Below are 20352 nucleotides of genomic sequence, written 5' to 3'. Positions count from 1 at the left end.
CTATCCTAGGTGGGGATACCATACTGAAAAAAACCGTAAATTCATTCGTTCTCGTTCATTATGAATGAAGTTGTATAAACGCAATCAAATCAATCCCTAATCAAGAAAAATAAATTTAAAAAAAAACATCAGTCAGTGTTAAGCTGTTGTGTGGGAAGGGTGTTGCAGCCGTTGTGAAAACCGATTGAAGTGTTTTCAGTTAGAACCATGTCTAACAGGACGGGAAGTTTTAAGAATCCATTCCAAAGGCCATGGATGTCGGAAAGTGGCGCAGCGGCTGCAGCTGGGGGCTCAGGATCAGTGGGAATGAAAGGAGTCGTTGCCGGCGGCATCACTGGTGGCATTGAAATTTGTATTACATTCCCAACCGAATACGTAAAAACACAACTGCAATTAGACGAAAAAGGTTAGTGATAACCGGTCACGTTATTAACGGGTTCACCTTCATTCATCAATGTGATTATAACCTTCGATAACGTAATAGTAAACATTGTTGATTGACCTATTTATATCTATCCATCTGTGGATATTATGTTTCATGTGGAATTAACGACGATTCTAGAAATAGAGATAGATGGCCATTCGTTTCAATTAACGCCTCTCCGACTAACGACGAAAACCTACATACCTAGTATATTTCTATTTGTGTTTCTATCCAATGGCAACCGTTAAAAATATTTCCATCATCGATCACTTTTTCCTCCTACGCGATAGTACTCGACTCCACATAAATGTGGACTTTGCTCTTAATATTATTTGCGTGTCAGAAAACCTACAACACAAACTACAAACGGCGCTCATACTCTCAAGGTTACTTCTGTCTTGTTTATTATCTAAATCCATGCATATTTAACTAGTAGCTATGCCGATGCCGTAAAAAAAATATACAAATTAATAAGTAAACCTACTTAAAGAGTGGTTCTTCACAGACCATTCACCTGTTTTCTGTGGGCAGCATTAAACAGGAAAATTTTCTTTAACAATTGTTGACTAATTAGAATCTCATTAGAAACCCTAGCCATGACATAATAATTATCATGTACCTTTACGACTTCATGTTAAGGTTCAATTTGTTAAGGCAATGTTGTTTGTAGTGGGTAATGTTCTGTTTTTGTATTCATTAATTGAATTAGGTATTTTTATCATCCGTTTTCTAGAACTATTCTGAAGCAGTAACATTTAATAGCTTTTTAATAAAGATATCTGGGTAGTAGTGATAGTGATAATAGAGAAAAAAAAGTGATACAATAGCTTGTTTTGACCTTGTGAATGTAAAATAACTGTTCCAATTATAGTAAAATAAAAATATAGTGTCTCATGAATATATGATTATAATTACATGCAAATGTTATGTCAGCCTTCAGTATTAAAGTGAACTGAGTCTTGCAGGCATTGTAATAGATCCATATTGATACAATACCTTATACATATATTTTGTTTTGAATTAAAGTTGTTTTTATTTTCATATGTGATAAACTATAATTATTGGGGCCAATCTTACATGGATTGACCTAGCCCCAAACTAAGCACTAAGCAAAGATTCTACTATGAGTGCTAGGCGACAACATACATATAAAGATAAATACATACTTAAATACATATTACATAGATAACATCATGAACACAAATAATTGCCCTTACCAGGATTCGAACCCGGAACCTGCTTGGTTGTTTTACTGTTATTCAATCATTTCTATTTATATGCTCTCAGTTTACTCTTATTCTGAATACAAATGTAGCTACGGCAAACATACAAACATGCTTGATAATGATAACTTTGATGTTACATCATCATAAGAGCTGTTATCATGGCATGTATAATCAAACGATCAATACTGTACTCTTATCTACTGGCTCTTTTCATTACATTTACATCTTTTATCAATTTATTATTATGTATCTCTGTCAATGGGTCCCAATCATACGGATCCAACCCACAAGAATCTATCATTAAAATTTTAACTTTTTCTCAAAAATAAAAGTTAATTTCAATGAAAAATGTTTGAAGATGAATCCTTTTCACTAAACTATTTCCAATTATATTAATTGTTACAACATGATATATTATGTATGTACTTCTTTCAAATAAACACAGATCTATATATCAGTGATATTGTATGATTTAAGATGCTAAATAAATCCTAGGAATAAAATAGACATTTAAACATCTGTCTTGGATACTCTTATCAAGTTATCAAAAATGGTGACAGTTTTATGATAAACCAGTGAAGTATTTGTTTTGTTGACCTGATTTGTTTGTTTAGGCCTTTATGGTTCCATACCCAAAGGGTAAAACCGGGACCCTATTACTAAGACTCCACTGTCCATTTGTCTGTCACCAGGATGTATCTCATGAACAATGATAGCTAGACAGTCGAAATTTTCACAGATGATGTATTTCTGTTGCCACTATAACAACAAATACTAAAAGTACGGAACTCTCGGCGGGCGAGTCTGACTCGCACTTGTCCGGATTTTTTTTCATTTCACACGGGTTAAACATGTTTCACTGCATACATATTCTCATATTACACAATCATTAAAGTAATAATTTACCTATCTATCAAATATGTATTATTTTTGTAGACTAATCCTAATCTATAAGATAAAGTTTATCTGATAAGGGCATGAATAAATCATTTAAAAAAGCCAGAACAAAGGTTGACAGCTTTTTAAAATGATTTATTCATTTCTAAATTACAGTAAATCTAAAAGTTTATAGTGCTTCAATTTACAATTACATCCTTGGGTAATCGAGAAATACAGTGTTCTAAATTTTAAATTACTCTCACTCTATCTTTGCTTCACTGCTTATTTAGATACATATTCAATACTTTCAATAGAAACTTTCGTCTGAATTGTCCCACTGAAACAAATTGATAAAATAAAACTTAAAATATAAACCACTACACGGTATTCTCATTAATTACTCGCTCGCACACGTCCCTTTCTCTACGTAATTCAGAAAACGTAGATCGAGTTTACAACGACTTGCTATATTATACCGTAATCAATCATGGCTGTTTAATGCCTGTCGAGGTCGTTGAACTCTGTAAACTTGCTCTTGACCCGGTGACTGATATGCTACGAATTATAATTATGACAAACTCGTGAGATACGCGTGAGTGACACGGCTGTAATCTGTGTGTACACTGGGTTACCCAGTGTACACACAGATTATACCGTCTGGGTAGGTCTGAGTAACCCGATGAACTTTAACCGTAGATTTTGAAAATAAATTGTAGAAAAAATGTTATGTAACGTACAAAGGCGACAACGCTTAGGTTGGGAGATATTCTTTATTTTCACACTGAAGGTATCAATCGAACGTCATGCCTATGAGCTTTCAATTTGTATTATAGTGTTTTATTTTTCTTTTGGCGTTGTACCTTAGCGCGACCTAAGGCACCATTGAAAATGAAGTACATGCTACTTTTACTCGCGCGCTCCCCGCCCACGCAGCCGTGCGCTGGCCCGAGTACTAATTTCTTTAGTCTTGCTTGCATAAATACGATAAAATGATTACATTTTACCGTATTTTTATTCACATATACCTAGATCTGATATTACTTTGCTTACTAATTAATGCGGCACAAGATCCACTACATCTACACAATATGAGCCGCCAGCCCGCCACGAGATAATGGGTCTATTTCGATATCCTCCATTCTGGAGAGTATGAGCGGCTTTACCCGCCTTTCGGCTGTGAAAGTGGCCACTGTGGTGGTTTCTATCGTCTATACGCAATCGTATAGATTGCGTATAGACGATAGTATTAATTATCGGTCTCGGGAACCTAAATTGCTGCGTCGCCCCTTGCGTCTGCCTCGCGAGGCTGTTCGCTCAGTGTCGACCTACCTCATACAAACAAGAGTTACATAAACTGAGTGTAAACCATGTTGTATTTCCAGGTGGTACCAAGAAGTACACAGGCATCGGAGACTGTGTAAAGAAGACCGTGCAGGGCCATGGCTTCTTCGGGCTGTACAGGGGGCTCAGCGTGCTGCTGTACGGCTCCATACCCAAGTCTGCCGTCAGGTGAGACCCTACATCTTGTTATACTAGTTAACTGACGACCGGGGTCGTAAAACTTCTCATTTACGCTCGCATGGTCGAAGCTACCTTGAGAGAGATAGATTTATGACCCCGGTCGTCAGTTTGGTTTGCTTCTATTACAGTTAACCCTTATCTTATCAAGGCAAAGGCCATTTAAGGTGACATTAACGCATTCACTGCCAGGGAGCGTGGCCTAGGAACAAACTTGTATGACGGTGGACGCACATGTGCGTCGGGGGCAGTGAATGTGTTAATGCAGTCGTTGTATCTATCAATTTTTTTGATAAAATGAGTAACGTATTGATGATTATTATCGCGACAGTAATGCGACGGCAAACGTCACTCATTTTATTAAGGAAAATGACAAATACAGCAGTGACTCCAGTGAAACTATCAAGCACACCAGCGTCAAACATAATCTCCTAACTGCCTGCTCTTCTTGAGCCGACTGTGCAAGACGCCTGATGGGGTGTCCTTGGTTCCTTCATGACCGAAGAGCTGGCAGCTTCCTCGCAAAACGTATCAGCATTGCGATACAGCGAGGAAATGCCGCCAGCACCCTTGGTACAATGCATCAAGGACCTATTTTTGATTTAAGCTAGTTATTAATTTAGTTTAGTACTACTGAGACATACATGAATATTTGACTGCCGGAAATCGACCTCGGGACCAACGTCACCAGGCCACCGACGGCAACTAGGTCAATGGGGTGTCTATTTGGGATCGCTTTTTAGAATTAGAATATAATCTGATCTGAAATCTAGTATAAACTCACCGCTACTAGCAAATTTTCCACTTCTCTTTAAATACAAAAAAAAATATTTGCTATCGAAATCTGACGAAAATGAAAAAAAATATACCATAATAAAAATTGGCCTTGGGATGACTCTCCTTATTCCAAAAATTTATTAAATGCAGTGTATGTTTGGCGTGTGTGGAAATAGACTAGTGACGTAGACGCACAAATAAGTATTCCAATTGCGTGCTATTGACGTACTCGACACACCTCCAGTGGCGATTGGCCAATTCGTCCTACAAACTGAACAAATAAATCATCATTACATCACAATGTAGATGGGATAATTATAGGTCTACCACTTATCTCAGGCGTTTGGAAAAGAATTTGTACCGTTGTTAGTAGAAGGTATAGGTATAGCTGAGTTTTGGGACTAAAACTAGTTTAGGTACCTTCAGTTATTTGCTGGGCATTATACCCATCTCAGTGGGCCTGTATAATGGCCCATTGTGTAGAGCCATTACATTTAGGCCGCGGACTAAACGCACGCGACCGCCGGCGCAGCGAGCGGTAAATCAAGGCGCTATTTATCAAATTTAAAAAAAGGTCATTCGAAAGTTTCCAGGAAGCAATACACAATACATATAACAACTATTTATATCGGAAGTTACTTACTATTACTTAAGTGTAACAACGCTATTATAATTATTCCGGCTCCCCAGCTGTGACCTTACCATTCGCGCGTATCGTATAATAAGAAATATCGCACGCCGTCGACGTGTGTTTAATATTATCACGGAATTGGATAGGTACCTACAGCCGCCATCTGACCACTTAGCAAGCTTCCAGATTCTTTGGGACGTAAGGTACCTCATAGGGTTCCAGTATATGTCGCCCTAGGTAGGTACTTCTTTTGGACGTTAGTGGTCCGCAGGTAACGTAAGTTACCAGAACATTATAGTGTGCTGAGTAAAGAAACTGTCTATTATGTTTCAAGTCATTTCCAATTTAATCTAATGAGTTTCAAATGTAGTAGGTACCTAGTGCAAAAACAGACTTAATACTTAAGTTAAGTTAAGTATTAACTACTCCACAAATAACTTTTGTTTGACAACTTACCGCACTAAATGTAACGTCAGTAACCGTAGATTTACCCAACTGGAACCTCTTTAACTGCCTCCATAAGGCAAAATACTCGTTAATACGAAATATTAGAATGCCCCCCTTACCTTTAAAGCCCAAAATCTCCATAACTGCTGGCAACATCGACGTATATCTCAGTACTGGCCTTACGGGCATAATGGGGCATGAATGGGGCCAGTGCAGCTGTGTGACACCGCTACAACGCGATTGGTTGAATAGTTCGCGTCACGCGCGCGATTGGTCGCAACTAGTTGCGTTAGACTGCACGATTGGCTCGAATTCGTGAGTGACACCGCTGAACTAGTACCATGTTTAGTGCCCGTAAGGCCCGTCCTGAGATATACGTCAATGGCTGGCATCCTCTCAAATTGACCAGGCCAGCGGAGTCTTGCTGACTAAAGAATGATCGACTTACGTCACTGGAACACGCGGTCCAAGGCGTCCAATTCGCACCGTGTCGTGTTTCAGCCAAGTATCGCTATCAGCATTAAGATAACAAGTTCATTATGTTACAATGGAGGTTACCCGACGACGCGTGATATCTGATGATATTGACTGACATTCACAGATGTTTCCGGTGTCCGCGTGTCACTTGTTAAACTGTCCTCACCTTTTTCTTACTACCTAAGGGGCTAGGGCCCATTTAGACGGTGCGAGAACTCGCATGCGGGTTTCATTACATTGCGGTTTTTGATCGGTCGGTTGAATTGAACGTAGCCAACAGTCCGCAATGTAACTAAAATCGCATGGGAGTTCGCGCGTCTAAATCAGCCCTTCTCTCATACTAAATTGCAACCACCACCCTACCCTTTAAGGGATGAATCCTAGAAAAAGTACCTATCATGTGTCCTTGTGCAGGGTATGACGGCTACAAAATGCTCTGAAATAAAGCTCAAAATATTCAAATAAGACATAATATTGGCGAGTACGAGTAACATACTGTTTATACAAAACATTTGTATAATTATCGCCAATATGCCAACTTCTGTCGTCTCTGGCAACCGTGACAAAATCCGCCTAATTGTATACTCACGTTTACTCACAAAGCAAATATTATGCTGTAAAATAACATGTTAAATATTTTGCCAGACAGTACCAATGCAAAACGATTCATTTACAACGAAAAAGAAACTTTTTTTTTATAGTTTCAACAAATGTTGCACTATTTTTGCTGAGGTCTAACTGTTTAAATGTAGAAAAACATGAGTCTACTTGGTAATTATAATTACCTAAGCGTAATTACCATGTAGACTCATGTTTTTCTCGGAATTTTAGGGAACCACGAGGAAATTGAGTTTCTGACACAAGAACGAAATCATAAATCGGCTACTTAGCATATTCAGGAGTAAAATCCGGAAAACTAATTTGTTGGAAATATCAACACTTTGCTCTTAAATTTTTCGATTTTGCCGCCTTTTTCTAAAATTGTCTTGCCAGTGTGCCTAGCCAAGGTGACAATCGCTTGCGCTACGACAACGAAACGCTTTGTGTCTCTCTATCACTCTTATTAGTGAGACAGTGACATAGTTGTGTTTCGTTCGCTACGGAGCGTAAACGATTGGCATCTTGGCTACGCAGCCAGATCAACTTTCGTAATCAAGATTTTACCGGAATAATCTTTTACATTAAAAAAAATATTCCCCAGATTTGGCGTATTCGAGCAAGCTAAACTATACATGGTGAACGACAATGGTACCCTGAGCAACACCGGAAAACTGGCGTGCGGGTTGGCTGCCGGCGTGGCCGAGGCCGTGTTCGCGGTGACCCCCATGGAGACCGTCAAGGTCAAGTTCATCAACGACATGCGGATGGAGAAGCCCAGGTTCAAGGGATTCTTCCATGGAGTGAGGACTATTGTTAGGGAAGAAGGTTGGTATATGTGATATAAAGCTGTTGTGGCCGAGGCCGTGTTCGCGGTGACCCCCATGGAGACCGTCAAGGTCAAGTTCATCAACGACATGCGGATGGAGAAGCCCAGGTTCAAGGGCTTCTTCCATGGCGTGAGGACTATTGTTAGGGAAGAAGGTTCGTATATGTGATATAAGGTCACTGTGGCGAAGTCCGGCATACTTTATTTTTTTTTGTCTTTGGAGTGATCTAGTTCCGTTAATTATTCACCTATGTTACTGCTTGTAATCGCATGCGATGAAGAATTTAATAATTAATAGTTTAGCCTTAGTGACAGATCATTTCAAGCACAAATTAAGCAAAAACAATGGCATTTTTTAAAATTCGGCGACTAGACGGACTTCCCGTGCAGTTTAAGGGAAGTCCGTCTAGTTATGATATCAGCCAATCTATGGGTGCGTATATGTTCGTAGTCAAATTCCTAAAAAGAACGGATCAAGACAATGAAAAGTGTATTTTAAACTTGTTAATATACGGTTCAGATTCGAAATAAACACCATTTTTCTAAAACAAAGGCAAGTTATATATATATATATATATATATATATATATATATATATATAATATACTACCAAAATGGGGTAGTAAACCTTTTTTGGTAAATAGTTAAACATAATTATTTTTTTGATTTCTGAAAAAAAAGATCAATAGTAATTTTCAAATGAATTTTAATCGTTTCTTTTAGTTTACTGAGATCAAAATTTAATAAAGTAACATCATGCGCAAAGTTAGGAGGACTTTTTGATACCTTATCAAATCGTTATAATATTAAAGTCGCATAAACAGTTGGTAATCTCTGATTTAACGAAAGTCCGGCATATGACGGACTTGCCTTGAACATAATAGACGGACTTTCCAACTTAGTCAAATTTTAATATGATAAATTGTGGAACGTATAATTACAAAACTAAGCTAATTTCTGATATTTTAAAAATAGAATAAAGACAACTGGTTCTTATGATACCTACGTAGTTACTTTCTGATGCACAATCTTTTCAAAAACTAGTTTTAACCATTTTTTTTCGAACGGCTGTCGCACTATGACTTCGAGTTCAAAACACGAAATTACTTGTTGAGGTGGATTGCTCTGAAGTTGGTTGTCACAGCGCCATCTGTTTTACAGTGACGGAACTAGCGCGAAAAACTGGTTAATCGACTGGACTCCAAAGTCGCATACGCCTTCAAATTCAAAAGTTATAACGTGTTGACGGACTTGCCTTGTAGACGGACTTGCCCACAGTAACCTTAAAGCTGTTGTCGCCGAGGCCGTGTTCGCGGTGACCCCCATGGAGACCGTCAAGGTCAAGTTCATCAACGACATGCGGATGGAGAAGCCCAGGTTCAAGGGCTTCTTCCATGGCGTGAGGACTATTGTTAGGGAAGAAGGTTGGTATATGTGATAATAAACTGGTGTCGCCGAGGGCGTGTTCGCGGTGACCCCCATGGAGACCGTCAAGTTCATCAACGACATGCGGATTGAGAAGCCCAGGTTCAAGGGATTCTTCCATGGCGTGAGGACTATTGTTAGGGAAGGAGGTTGGTATATGTGATAATAAGCTGTTGTCGCCGAGGGCGTGTTCGCGGTGACCCCCATGGAGACCGTCAAGGTCAAGTTCATCAACGACATGCGGATAGAGGACTATTGTTAGAGAAGAAGGTTGGTAGATAAAGAAGTACATATTTTATTTTAACATGGAACACTTTAAACCAAGTGAGTTGGGGGACACTTGACTCTAACCAAACTAAGTACTTACTTTATATTATAGGTTAATGTTGAGAGACACACCAGACATCCACAATATTTTAGAAAAACTATCCAACGACACCCCACTTCGTTGTCGTGAATGGGAAATAATTGTCCTTATTTTACGTGTAGCGAATGTAGCTTGATAAAAGTTTTTCTTTTTATACCACTTTGTAGGCGTGCAGATGTAGTGCATAATTATTTTCCTTCGTATATTCACGGAAACGTACGAATGTGTCTTGCTATTTCATTTCAGTCAGTCTCAGTACAAAAAGTACTGACATTGACTGAAGTAGGATGACAAATACAAACATTTCCAAGAAAATACGAAGGAAAGAATAATTATGAACTACATCTGTAATTAGCATTTATACCAAATTAAACCTGAAGATCTTTTCTTCGTTTTCGTATTTTGAAATCCAAAATCCGTAAATTCACCACATGGATTCAAGCTCATCTGACCTAATTCCATAATTTTGTTCATCTTCAGGTGTTGGCGGAGTGTACAAGGGCGTCACAGCGACAATAATGAAGCAGGGCAGTAACCAAGCCATCCGGTTCTTCGTGATGGAATCCCTGCGAGACTGGTACAAGGGCGGCGACCGCGACAAGCACGTGCCTAAATACATCGTGGGGCTCTTCGGTGGTATCGCCGGTAAGTACCATCATCAACATTTCAGCCTTTTATTCACTGCTTAGAATAGGCCTCTCTTCAAGTACCCCACTCTCGGTTCTGAGCTAATCTCATCCAAAAGTGGCCCACTGCTGGGCAAAATTTACAGACCGAAATCATTGTAGAACTCGTTGTCGGTTGACGCTACGGCGTTACTGTCTAATAACCATGGAGTTAGAGATCTAGTACCGACAATGTTATATCTTTTACCTGAAACATCACAGGAAATTCGCTTTATTCGTAGTAATACATAATATTGCAGGTAGTCTACTTAATAAATTAATCAACTATCTATGCGTTTCACATATGCATTGTCATTACGAAATAGCAATTACCTACACGAATGCTTAATCTAAAAGTAAAAGCGTAAGCAGATTTAAATCATATCGTCTATTTGGTTATCTTATAGTTGACATGGCAGCTGATAAGATGGCCCAAATGCACGCCTCATGTTTGTGCTCAACAAATGTTAAACAAGACTTATGCAATACTCGTATTTATAGAAACTTGCATTTTGTAATAATTGAATGTTATAACTTTGGGAACAAATCAAATTATTTTACACAAATCAAAATAATTGATAAAATAATTTGATTTGTACCCAAATTAAGTTGTATAGATGGGCATTTTCACTTAACTGTATACCATTAACGCCCGGTTAGCAATCGTCACAAACCTGACGGTCAATGTCAAATCCCATACATAATGTCAGGAATGTGACGGCTAGACGTTACTGAAAATTAAAATGAAATTGCCCAGATGGCAGCACCATCTCTCTAGCTATATCGCAATCCCGTACTGCTCGCCCTTAGAGTTAGTCAAACACGCCTAGTCTTTCTAAGATGGCACATATTAGTCGAGAAATTGGGACGGGTGCCGCCTTAGTGGCAGGGGCAGTCTCTCTTCCCCTATTACTCTCTAGGATTATTGGTGTATTTATTTATTTATTTAAACCTTTGGGAAACAAACAGGCAAAAACAACACATATAGTAAATCAGATAACACATTCACAAGCCACACAGTTTCCACTAATGAATAATAACAGTTATGTTGCTCAGAATCTAACATTAAAACAATTCAAACTTAAACCTACTTTAACATTAATAGAATTTATTTACAACATGCATAACTCGAATACCTAACTTGAATTGATGTAATAACACACATAAAAACAACATGCGAACATTGGAAAGTATGATGTAACATAATTACTAATGGATATTATTTTTACCATTAACTGTACTTTTTATTGCAGAAACAAACTGTTGTAATGATAAATGAAATATATCAATATCAGAAAATTTTTCATTATAAGTTCTACACGCTCTAGCTAAAAAGCTATTTCTTGCATATGTAGTGCGCCCAAAGTCAATTGCAAAAAGGTTTGTGGAGCGAGTTCGCCGATTAGGACAGCGAATTGAAATTTTAGATAAAAGATTAGGTGAATCAATAAGGCCATGTAAGATTTTGAACAAAAAAATTTGATCTCTAATTTCTCTACGTGTTTGAAGAGACTCTAAATTGTCAGTGCTAAAAGATTTAAATTTATATTTCATTGTTCTAATAAATTTGTTCTGAATTTTTTCAATTGTGTGGATGTGAACATTGAAATGAGGATTCCAGACTGTAGTCGCGTATTCTAAGTTTGACCTAACAAATGCGTTAAATAGAAGTTGCAGAGTCTTAGGGTTTGTAAAATCCTTGCTTTGGCGGAAAATGAATCCCATCATTCTGTATGCTTTCGCTGAAATTTTGTCAATATGTGAAATAAATTGTAGTTCACTATCGAAATTTAAACCCAGATCCTTCACTTCAGATACAACTCTTAACGTTTTGTTATTTAAAGAATAATTATACTGTATTTTATTGCGTTTTCTTGTAAATGATATAGCACAGCACTTTTCTACATTCAGGTACAGCTCATTCATAGAACAATATAACGTCAGTCTATCAAGATCAGCTTGAAGTTTCATGCAATCATCGCTATTTTTTATAATACTATAAATTTTAGTATCGTCGGCATATAATAATAAATCAGAAAATTTGAAACAATCAACAACGTCATTAATGTAAATATTGAATAATAATGGACCCAAATGGGATCCCTGAGGTACGCCTGAAGATACGGGAACAAAGCTAGAAGTGTACCCCTTTATAGCAACTGCTTGCGTTCTGTCACGCAGGTAGGAGGTAAGCCATCTCAAAAGATTACCGTGAATTCCAAAAGTTTGTAATTTTTGAATAAGCAAAGAATGAGAAATTTTATCGAATGCTTTGGAGTAGTCGGTATAAATAACATCTACCTGATAGCCCTTATCCATTGCATTCGTCGCAAAATCAATCAACTGACATAAATTGGACTCAGTGGAACGTCTATTGATAAACCCATGTTGCTGATTTACCAATTTCGGTCGAACTGCGTAAAAAAGTGAATCGTAGATAATTTTTTCGAACAGTTTAGGGATAACCGACAACTTAGAGATACCCCGATAGTTTTTTATGTCATGTTTATTGCCACTTTTATGGATTGGAACTACGATGGATCTCTTCCAACAACATGGCAATGTCCCGGTCCTTAAAGAAAGAATGAATAGTAGGCATATGGGAAAAGCTAACCTTGCCCGACAGTTCTTTAAAAATATTGGATGTATTCCATCTGGTCCACAGCCTTTAGAAGTCACCAATCCCTTAAGGTAGCTTTCAACTAGAGAGGTAGTGATATTAACATTATTTATTAGGCAATTAGGAAACACAGTGTTATTTAATGCAATTGAAGTAGATTGGCAAGGTGCTTGAGAGTTAACATTATTGACGAAAACTGACTGAAAATAGGTATTAAATAAATCAGCGACTTCTTTGCCGCTATTACCAACACTATTGTCCAAGAAAAGTGTGTTGGGTATCCCGTTAACGCTCATCTTAGACTTTAAAAATGACCAAAAAGATTTTGAGTTATAACGAATGTTGTTTTCAGATCGTGAGATGAATAATTTGTAGCATGAATTTTCCATGGATTTAATCTTTGCCCTTAATTTTGAAAATGCTATGTAATCCGCGAGTCGTCCATAAATTTTCCATTTTTTATGGGTCTTTATTTTATTCTTAATCAATTTTATTAATGGTCGGGAGTACCATACGGGAAATTTATCTTGGCTAGAATTTATTATTTTAGTAGGGATCAGATCATCTATAATTCGGTTTAGAATATCATAGAAAGTATCCACAGCTATTTCTATGCTGTCTTCTGGAAGACAACGTTCCCAGTCCACTTTATCCAATTCTGCGTTTACAATGTCGTAGTCAGCTGCATAGAAACGCCGTACTATACGACGCGCTGGTTTTAAGTAATTATCACTCGACCCTATACAAGTCTTTACACAAAAGACCGGGTGATGATAGTCTATAGGAACCAAGGCTTCAACGTTTGATACACTACAGTCAATATTTGATAAAACTAAATCTAATTGTCTACCATTCTGATTGGGAATATCGTTGAATTGATACCAGTCGGTAAAACACATAAACGCAGACAACTGAGTCGTTAAAATATCGTAATTTGGGATTTCCAACTTGAACTTTTTTTGGCTAGGTACATTAGGTATCCAGGAGGCTCCCGGGATGTTAAAATCACCTAACACTACGAAATAATCGTTAGGAAAATCAGTGTAAATGTTAGATAAAAATTCAAAAAATGATGATTGGGACTCTATCTGGAACTTACTTTGTGGAAAATAACAAGTTAACAATCTTATTTTCTTACCAGTAGGTCCTTGAGAGATAGGTACATCAATCCAGGTGACGTCAGCGTCAAGTAAATCGACGAATGGGTGAAGATCGCGTACTTCAGCTCTGAACTTACGATGCACGGCTATAAGCGTACCTCCTCCCCGCGTCATACCTACTCGCTCATAATCACGGTCAGTACGGTAAACCGAGTATCGGGAATCGAAAAGTTCAGAATCAAATATTCCAGGCAGGAGCCAGGTTTCCGTAATACAAACAAAGTCGTAATCAAATCTTAATACGTTACGGAGAAATTCAATTGTTTTTGACCTTAAGCCCCGTGCATTTTGATAATATATACTAATATTACCGTCCATTATTTAAAGATAAAATTAATATTTAATTCAATATTTTTGTATTTGGATCTCAGAACAAAAAGCATTTCAATAGCAAGCCAAGCTCCAGCAATAATAAGCAATAATATGCAAGAAATAATGTTCTTAGATAAATCGAAAATAAATATTCCATGAACTAATTTATAGCAAGAAATACAACCAAGATATAATTTGTTTCTGCAAATATTAATATCACTTACACACAATTTAAGTAATAAAATATAGAGGTAAAGGTTTTCGATACACAAATGCAAAGCTAAAGTTGTAACGCCTATGAAATTTTGTTTAAAGCCTCTTCCGACCCAATATACAAAACCGGGGACTTTTCATCGCGACGAACCATGACTGTGCAATTGCGAACCCAGCAAAATTGATATTTTTTCTGTTTGGCTCGTTGTTTCGCCTCTTTGAGTAGATATTTATTGTAAGTCGAGAGATGGTCATTCACGTAAATTCGATTAAGGCTGGTACTGTATCCTAAGTCGGAAGCTTTTAAATTTCTTAATTTACGAAGTGACGCCATGAAGTCGTCTTTTTTATAGCGCGCTTGCATCTTAACAATAATGGGTTTCGGTATGGCGCCGTCCGAGTCGTTCCTCACAGCAACACGCGTAACAAAGTCTACGTCGGTATTCGTATTCAGCGAGTATCCACTAAGGTCCGCTAACGATTTCAGAATGGTGAACAAGTTTTTAACAACAAGTATTGTACCATAATAATATTTATATTCTTATTGACAGGAGCCGCATCCGTATTCGGCAACACACCCATCGACGTCGTCAAAACCCGCATGCAGGGCCTCGAAGCCTCCAAATACCGCAGCACATGGGACTGTTTCATCAAGACCTGGAAGTCGGAAGGCCCCCTCGCCTTCTACAAGGGCACGGTACCTCGCCTGAGCAGAGTGGTGTTCGATGTAGCTATCACTTTCACTATCTATGACAGTATCATGGATGTGTTTAACTATGCGTGGAAGTAAGGGGTTATAGTGTGGGGAACGCTGGTATAAGTTACATCAATGCGTGTTACCGACTCTGTAGGACTAATAGAGTCCGTCTGTGTTCTAACATCATCAGTTTAATTATATAAGTGAAAGATAGATGATATTATGTAAGCATATTTTTTTAAAGAGCAAATCAAGGCAGACTTATTTTATATCGTTGCTTTGATAGTGATAATTTTACAGTTTAAAGAAAGCATCATTGTAGTAACTTATAAAAGTGGTACAGTACACGTTTTTAGTCTAAAGGGCTCAATGCGAGACTAATGATTCTCCAATAACTCGTAAGTTAGATTCGAGCCTCTTATAAACGGGTGGTTAGTAGTGCACTTATTGTTGTTGATATATTTATGGAAAGTAAGGCTTAAATAGCTACGGGTCTTTTGACTTAAAACTTAAATAATAATTGTTGTGACAAATATGACAAGACTTAATTCCAAAACATAACCATATTTCTTTTTGAAAAAATGTTGATAATCATACAGATATTTCTCATGACAATTTTTATTACGATATTGGCTTGCTTACGACAAAAGATCGTTGGGAATTGATGAATCGTTGTAGGATATAGCACTAGTGCCTTCGGCGGTATTTTAGCTGTCCGCCCGTTTATAACAATTATAACTTAGAAATATTCATTGTCACATATGAAGAGGACTTAGTCTTATCGAATATGCTAAAGGAATAGCTAAATGTGGTAAATAATAAGTTCTAACGCGTATAATGAAAAATACAATATTATCTTTTTTATCTTCCAAATGGAAATTCTGCCAGCCATAACGACTAAGTATAACTTGTCAATTTGGAGTTTTTTTACACAATGGATTATTTTGATATAGTATTGTATTTTTTACTATATTTTATGACAAAACATGAAGTTATTAGTCATTATCTTCGTAGTTGTACAAATGTTCATGCGCTTGACAGGTGTAAGTGGAATGTAATCGCGTATAATAAGTGTTATTTTTTGGTAAAATCATCGAAAGTATATTTTTGTAGGTGTACAGATGTAAACAGTTTATGGTGTTGACCGTATTTATTATTACTCATGACTTTCAAACAGGGTTTCTTGTTTCTTGTATTTTTTGTTGTTTCTTTGTTTTTTTTTATATAAAAGTCTTAGATTACGTGGTAGTGAGGTTTATTACAATGAAATGTATTTTATGAGTTATTTTTTAAAATTTTATGCAGAATCATGGCATGTGATAATCATTGTTTAAAACGAAATGACATACATTTGCAGAATGTATCCGAATTTGTATGTATTGTGATGTTTATATAACGACAGGTTTTTTTATATTTTTTAACGGAGCATTTTCCTAAGATAAATAGTTATAGGCAAGTACAAATGATGAATTCAACGACTGCATAACGATACTGGAATAGTTTAGTATTTACACCATTTATTAGTACCAATGCATTTCTTTTTGTACTCCTTCATTTCTGATCCTTTAAGACCTCTAGAGCACGAAATTTGCGAACAATCCCCTTTTTATCAGAATATCTATTGGCACCTCAAGAGGTCTTATTCGGACATTCCATTGATATCTGCTTTTAATTGCATATAATTATATTATTTATACTATTGTTTTCATAATGTTGACATGTTGCTATTATTTATTTATTTTCGTTTTTATGAAATAAAAATTGTGAAATAAAACGACTTGTAGTTATTTTAAAAGATTGTTATTCTCCATTGATGGCATTTTCTTAGAGATCATCTGAATATATGAAGGTATTATCACTAAACTTAGCGTTATAGGGGGCTATTCATAAATTACGTCATTTCAGATTAGGGGGGGGGGGGGGGGGGGGTTCTGGACTAGACGTGTGCATCGTGCTTTGGAAACCGCATAATATGTCCGAAGAATCTAAGGGCTCACCCATGGCATATTGTGAAGAGCTGAGTGGCGATATTGAGATCTGAGGCTCTCTGAGAATGGAGGGGTTTCTAGCTTTCCAAGGTATTAAGTCTTTGTTAACACCACTCCTTAAAAGCGCCTACCTTTGCCACTTTGCACTTTTTGAGGCTCCACGTTTCGGCACCATACTGGAATATTCAAAACACGACAGCTCGTACAAAGCGCACTTTAGTTGCATGTCGAATACCTCTGTTCTTCCAGATTTTGTCGAGGTTAGCCATAGCACTCTTAGCCATGCCAGTTCTGCGGCGTTTCTCGGCGGTGCAACCACTGGCACTGGTTATCAACCCAAGATATAAGTACAAACTAGCTCGCTTATTCGTAATCGCCGAGTGCGTCGTGCGTCGGTAAATGGGAGTGCGTTTGCCCTGTCTACTACCATTACTTTGGTCTTGAAATGGTTGATCTTAAGACCTCCTAGAACTTTAATCTTCAATTTTCTTCAGAAAAGCCGCCATTTCGATGTATTTCTTGTTGTTACACCACCTTGAGGTCCTATGGTAAATGAGCCGGGTTCCGTCTATTTGGCATAACTTCCGTGACCCGAAACGCATCTGGCATAATCTATTTGGCAGAACTGTTTTTCGACGAATGTTAAATTTGCAGAAAGCTTCAGTTTGTATAATATACAACAGCCCGAATGATTGCGAGTCCGAATTTTAAATGGACTATTATTATCTTGGCCGACTTTTGATACAAATATTTTTATTTTGCATTTGTTCAATTGTCCGAAACGTTATTGACGTATATCTGTTTAGCATAATAGGTTTTAGGCGAATGTTCACATTGCAGAAAAATTATTTCGATTCCCTCTATTTGGCATAATTTCTATGACCTAAACGCATCTGTCATAAGATACATTTGGTAGAACTGTTTTACCACGAATGTTAAAATTAAAGAAAGCGTCAGTTTGTATAATCCAAGTATAATTTATTTAAAAATGCATAAAAATATGTGGCTGATTGACTCATCAACGCAGAGGCAAAACAACAAAGCTATATATGTGTAAATAATATTATTATATTATTGTATTTTGGAAACTTTGGGTTCCCGAACATATTATTGGCATTTTGGATGTATACATATTTTTAGCACACAAAATCCGAATCGGAGCACCCCACTATCCACGTGGTCTTGTCTGTCCTACCCCTAGAGTGTATGTAAAAAGCCGAAGCTGCGAAGGCGAGCATTAGTGCCTGCGCTTTGATACGCAAGGGCGAAGGGGCTGCTTGGCCCGTAGCGCCGGAGCAGATGCGGAGTCCGATAGAAAACTGTTGCCAGAAAAGTGGGTTAAGTTAAAACTGCGACCCCCATGAAAAAGAACTGTTGCCAGAAAAGTGGGTTAGGTTAGGTTAGAACTGCGACCCCCATGAAAAAGAACTGTTGCCAGAAAAGTGGGTTAGGTTAGGTTAGAACTGCGACCCCACGTTAACAAAAAATGATATGAATTATCGGGTTGAATTTCCACATGGTCATTCGGCGAAATGAAATTATGACAAAATATAGTTGCAAATTTCGAAACATTCGGCAAATTAAATTCCGTCAAAAAATATTCGGCCTACAAACATTTATAAGTCTTGCAAGTATGCAATACTTTTCTATACTATAAGATTTTATGCTTGTAGTACTTTATGCTTAATAGCGAATTATGCAAAAATAAATTATTACAAATTATATTATGCGAAATGAAACAGATACCAGGTCTCGATTCGGACATTAACTTTATGCCAAAAGATACTTCGATCAATAAAAATTATGCGTAGAGTACTTATGCGCAACTATCCAGTACCAAGTGAGTTTATGCTAACAGTATGTTATGCCTAAAATTATTATGCAGAATAGAATTATTACAAAAAAAAATATGCCAAAGATAGGGGAACCAAATGAGCCCTGTGATTTCATTGCCTAGTCAATTGTAAAGCCTACTTCATATATAGCTCCCTCATCTTTCTTGACGCTGAATATTGAGGATTACTCAATTACATTAATCGGTGTGGCAAAATTGATGTATATTTGACCACTGTAACATATATAATTCCAAATAATCCATATTGTAATCCAAATACCAACTTGCAATAGCTAATTAACAACACTCAAGGTCACGCCGATTTCACGCCGATCATTTATCGGCGGCGGCGGCGTGGCAAAAAAGCCCGGCGTCGGCGGCGCGCCGGCGCGGCGCACACGTCTATTCTGGGGGTACCTAATGATTCTCCGATAAACTTTTAGCAGATCATTGATTCGCCGACAACGATTCGCCGAACATCGTTTCGCAGAGTCATTTATTTGTCAATGTAACTTCTGGTCAACTAACGTTACGTAGACTCTTGGTTCACATACCGTTCAGTTTGCTTCTGTGTAAATTCGCAGAACTATTATTGGACGATTTCCATTTGGCAGAGTAATCGTTTCGTTTAAGCAATGTTTAGTCGAATAACGTTTCACATTTTACATATAAGTCGTTATTTTCGAAACAAAAGAATGAAATAAAATATTATAATTTTTTAAGTAAATGCGTTAAGTATATGTATATAAAGTTACGAAGAAGTTAGCGAATATGTAGTGTCAAACTCGTGGTAAAGGCTACAGTTGCACTTCATGAAATTGGTGGATTTCAGGAGGAAATGCTTGAGTTACTTTAGAAAATACCGAAATCATAATACACATGCCTTTAAAAATTGAGGGGTTCCGTCAATTCCTCATGGATTACAACATCAGATCAGAACCAAAATTATTATGGGAATACCTCGCAAGTAACTTTTTTCAAACAAACAAAGAATAACTCAAATCGGACCATGGGTGCTGGAGTAATCGCTAAACATACTACTTTAAAAAAATCATCATCATTATCATCAACAATCATCATCATCAGGTGCACTTCATCAATAATTGAAATCTCACCTTATTTTATAATTGTTTTTAGCATTAGAAAGAAGGTAAGCGACGTTGACATGTCTTTTAATTGAAAAACGCTTTTTAAAAATCAGTAACTAAGTATTACTTATGAAAGCAGAAGAATAATATAAATGATCGTATTAGATTCGTGAATGTT

The 20352-nt window shown here is 37.2% G+C and overlaps 1 protein-coding gene across 1 annotated transcript; it reads left to right on the top strand.

The window, feature by feature from the left end:
• Positions 1 to 113: 113 nt before the first annotated feature.
• On the top strand, positions 114 to 17038 carry LOC134800077 (putative tricarboxylate transport protein, mitochondrial). Its single transcript, XM_063772545.1, has 5 exons — positions 114 to 406; positions 3912 to 4038; positions 7581 to 7804; positions 10078 to 10242; positions 15119 to 17038. Exons 1-5 carry the CDS (start codon positions 208 to 210, stop codon positions 15355 to 15357), a joined length of 954 nt encoding a protein of 317 aa, XP_063628615.1. The 5' UTR covers positions 114 to 207; the 3' UTR covers positions 15358 to 17038.
• The last annotated feature ends 3314 nt before the right edge of the window (positions 17039 to 20352 follow it).

This window comes from Cydia splendana, chromosome 19, assembly GCF_910591565.1.
Source record: "Cydia splendana chromosome 19, ilCydSple1.2, whole genome shotgun sequence".
Classification (NCBI taxonomy): Eukaryota; Metazoa; Arthropoda; class Insecta; order Lepidoptera; family Tortricidae; genus Cydia; species Cydia splendana.
The sequence above is the reverse complement of the archived record's forward strand: the minus strand, read 5'-3'. Positions and strand labels throughout refer to the sequence as shown.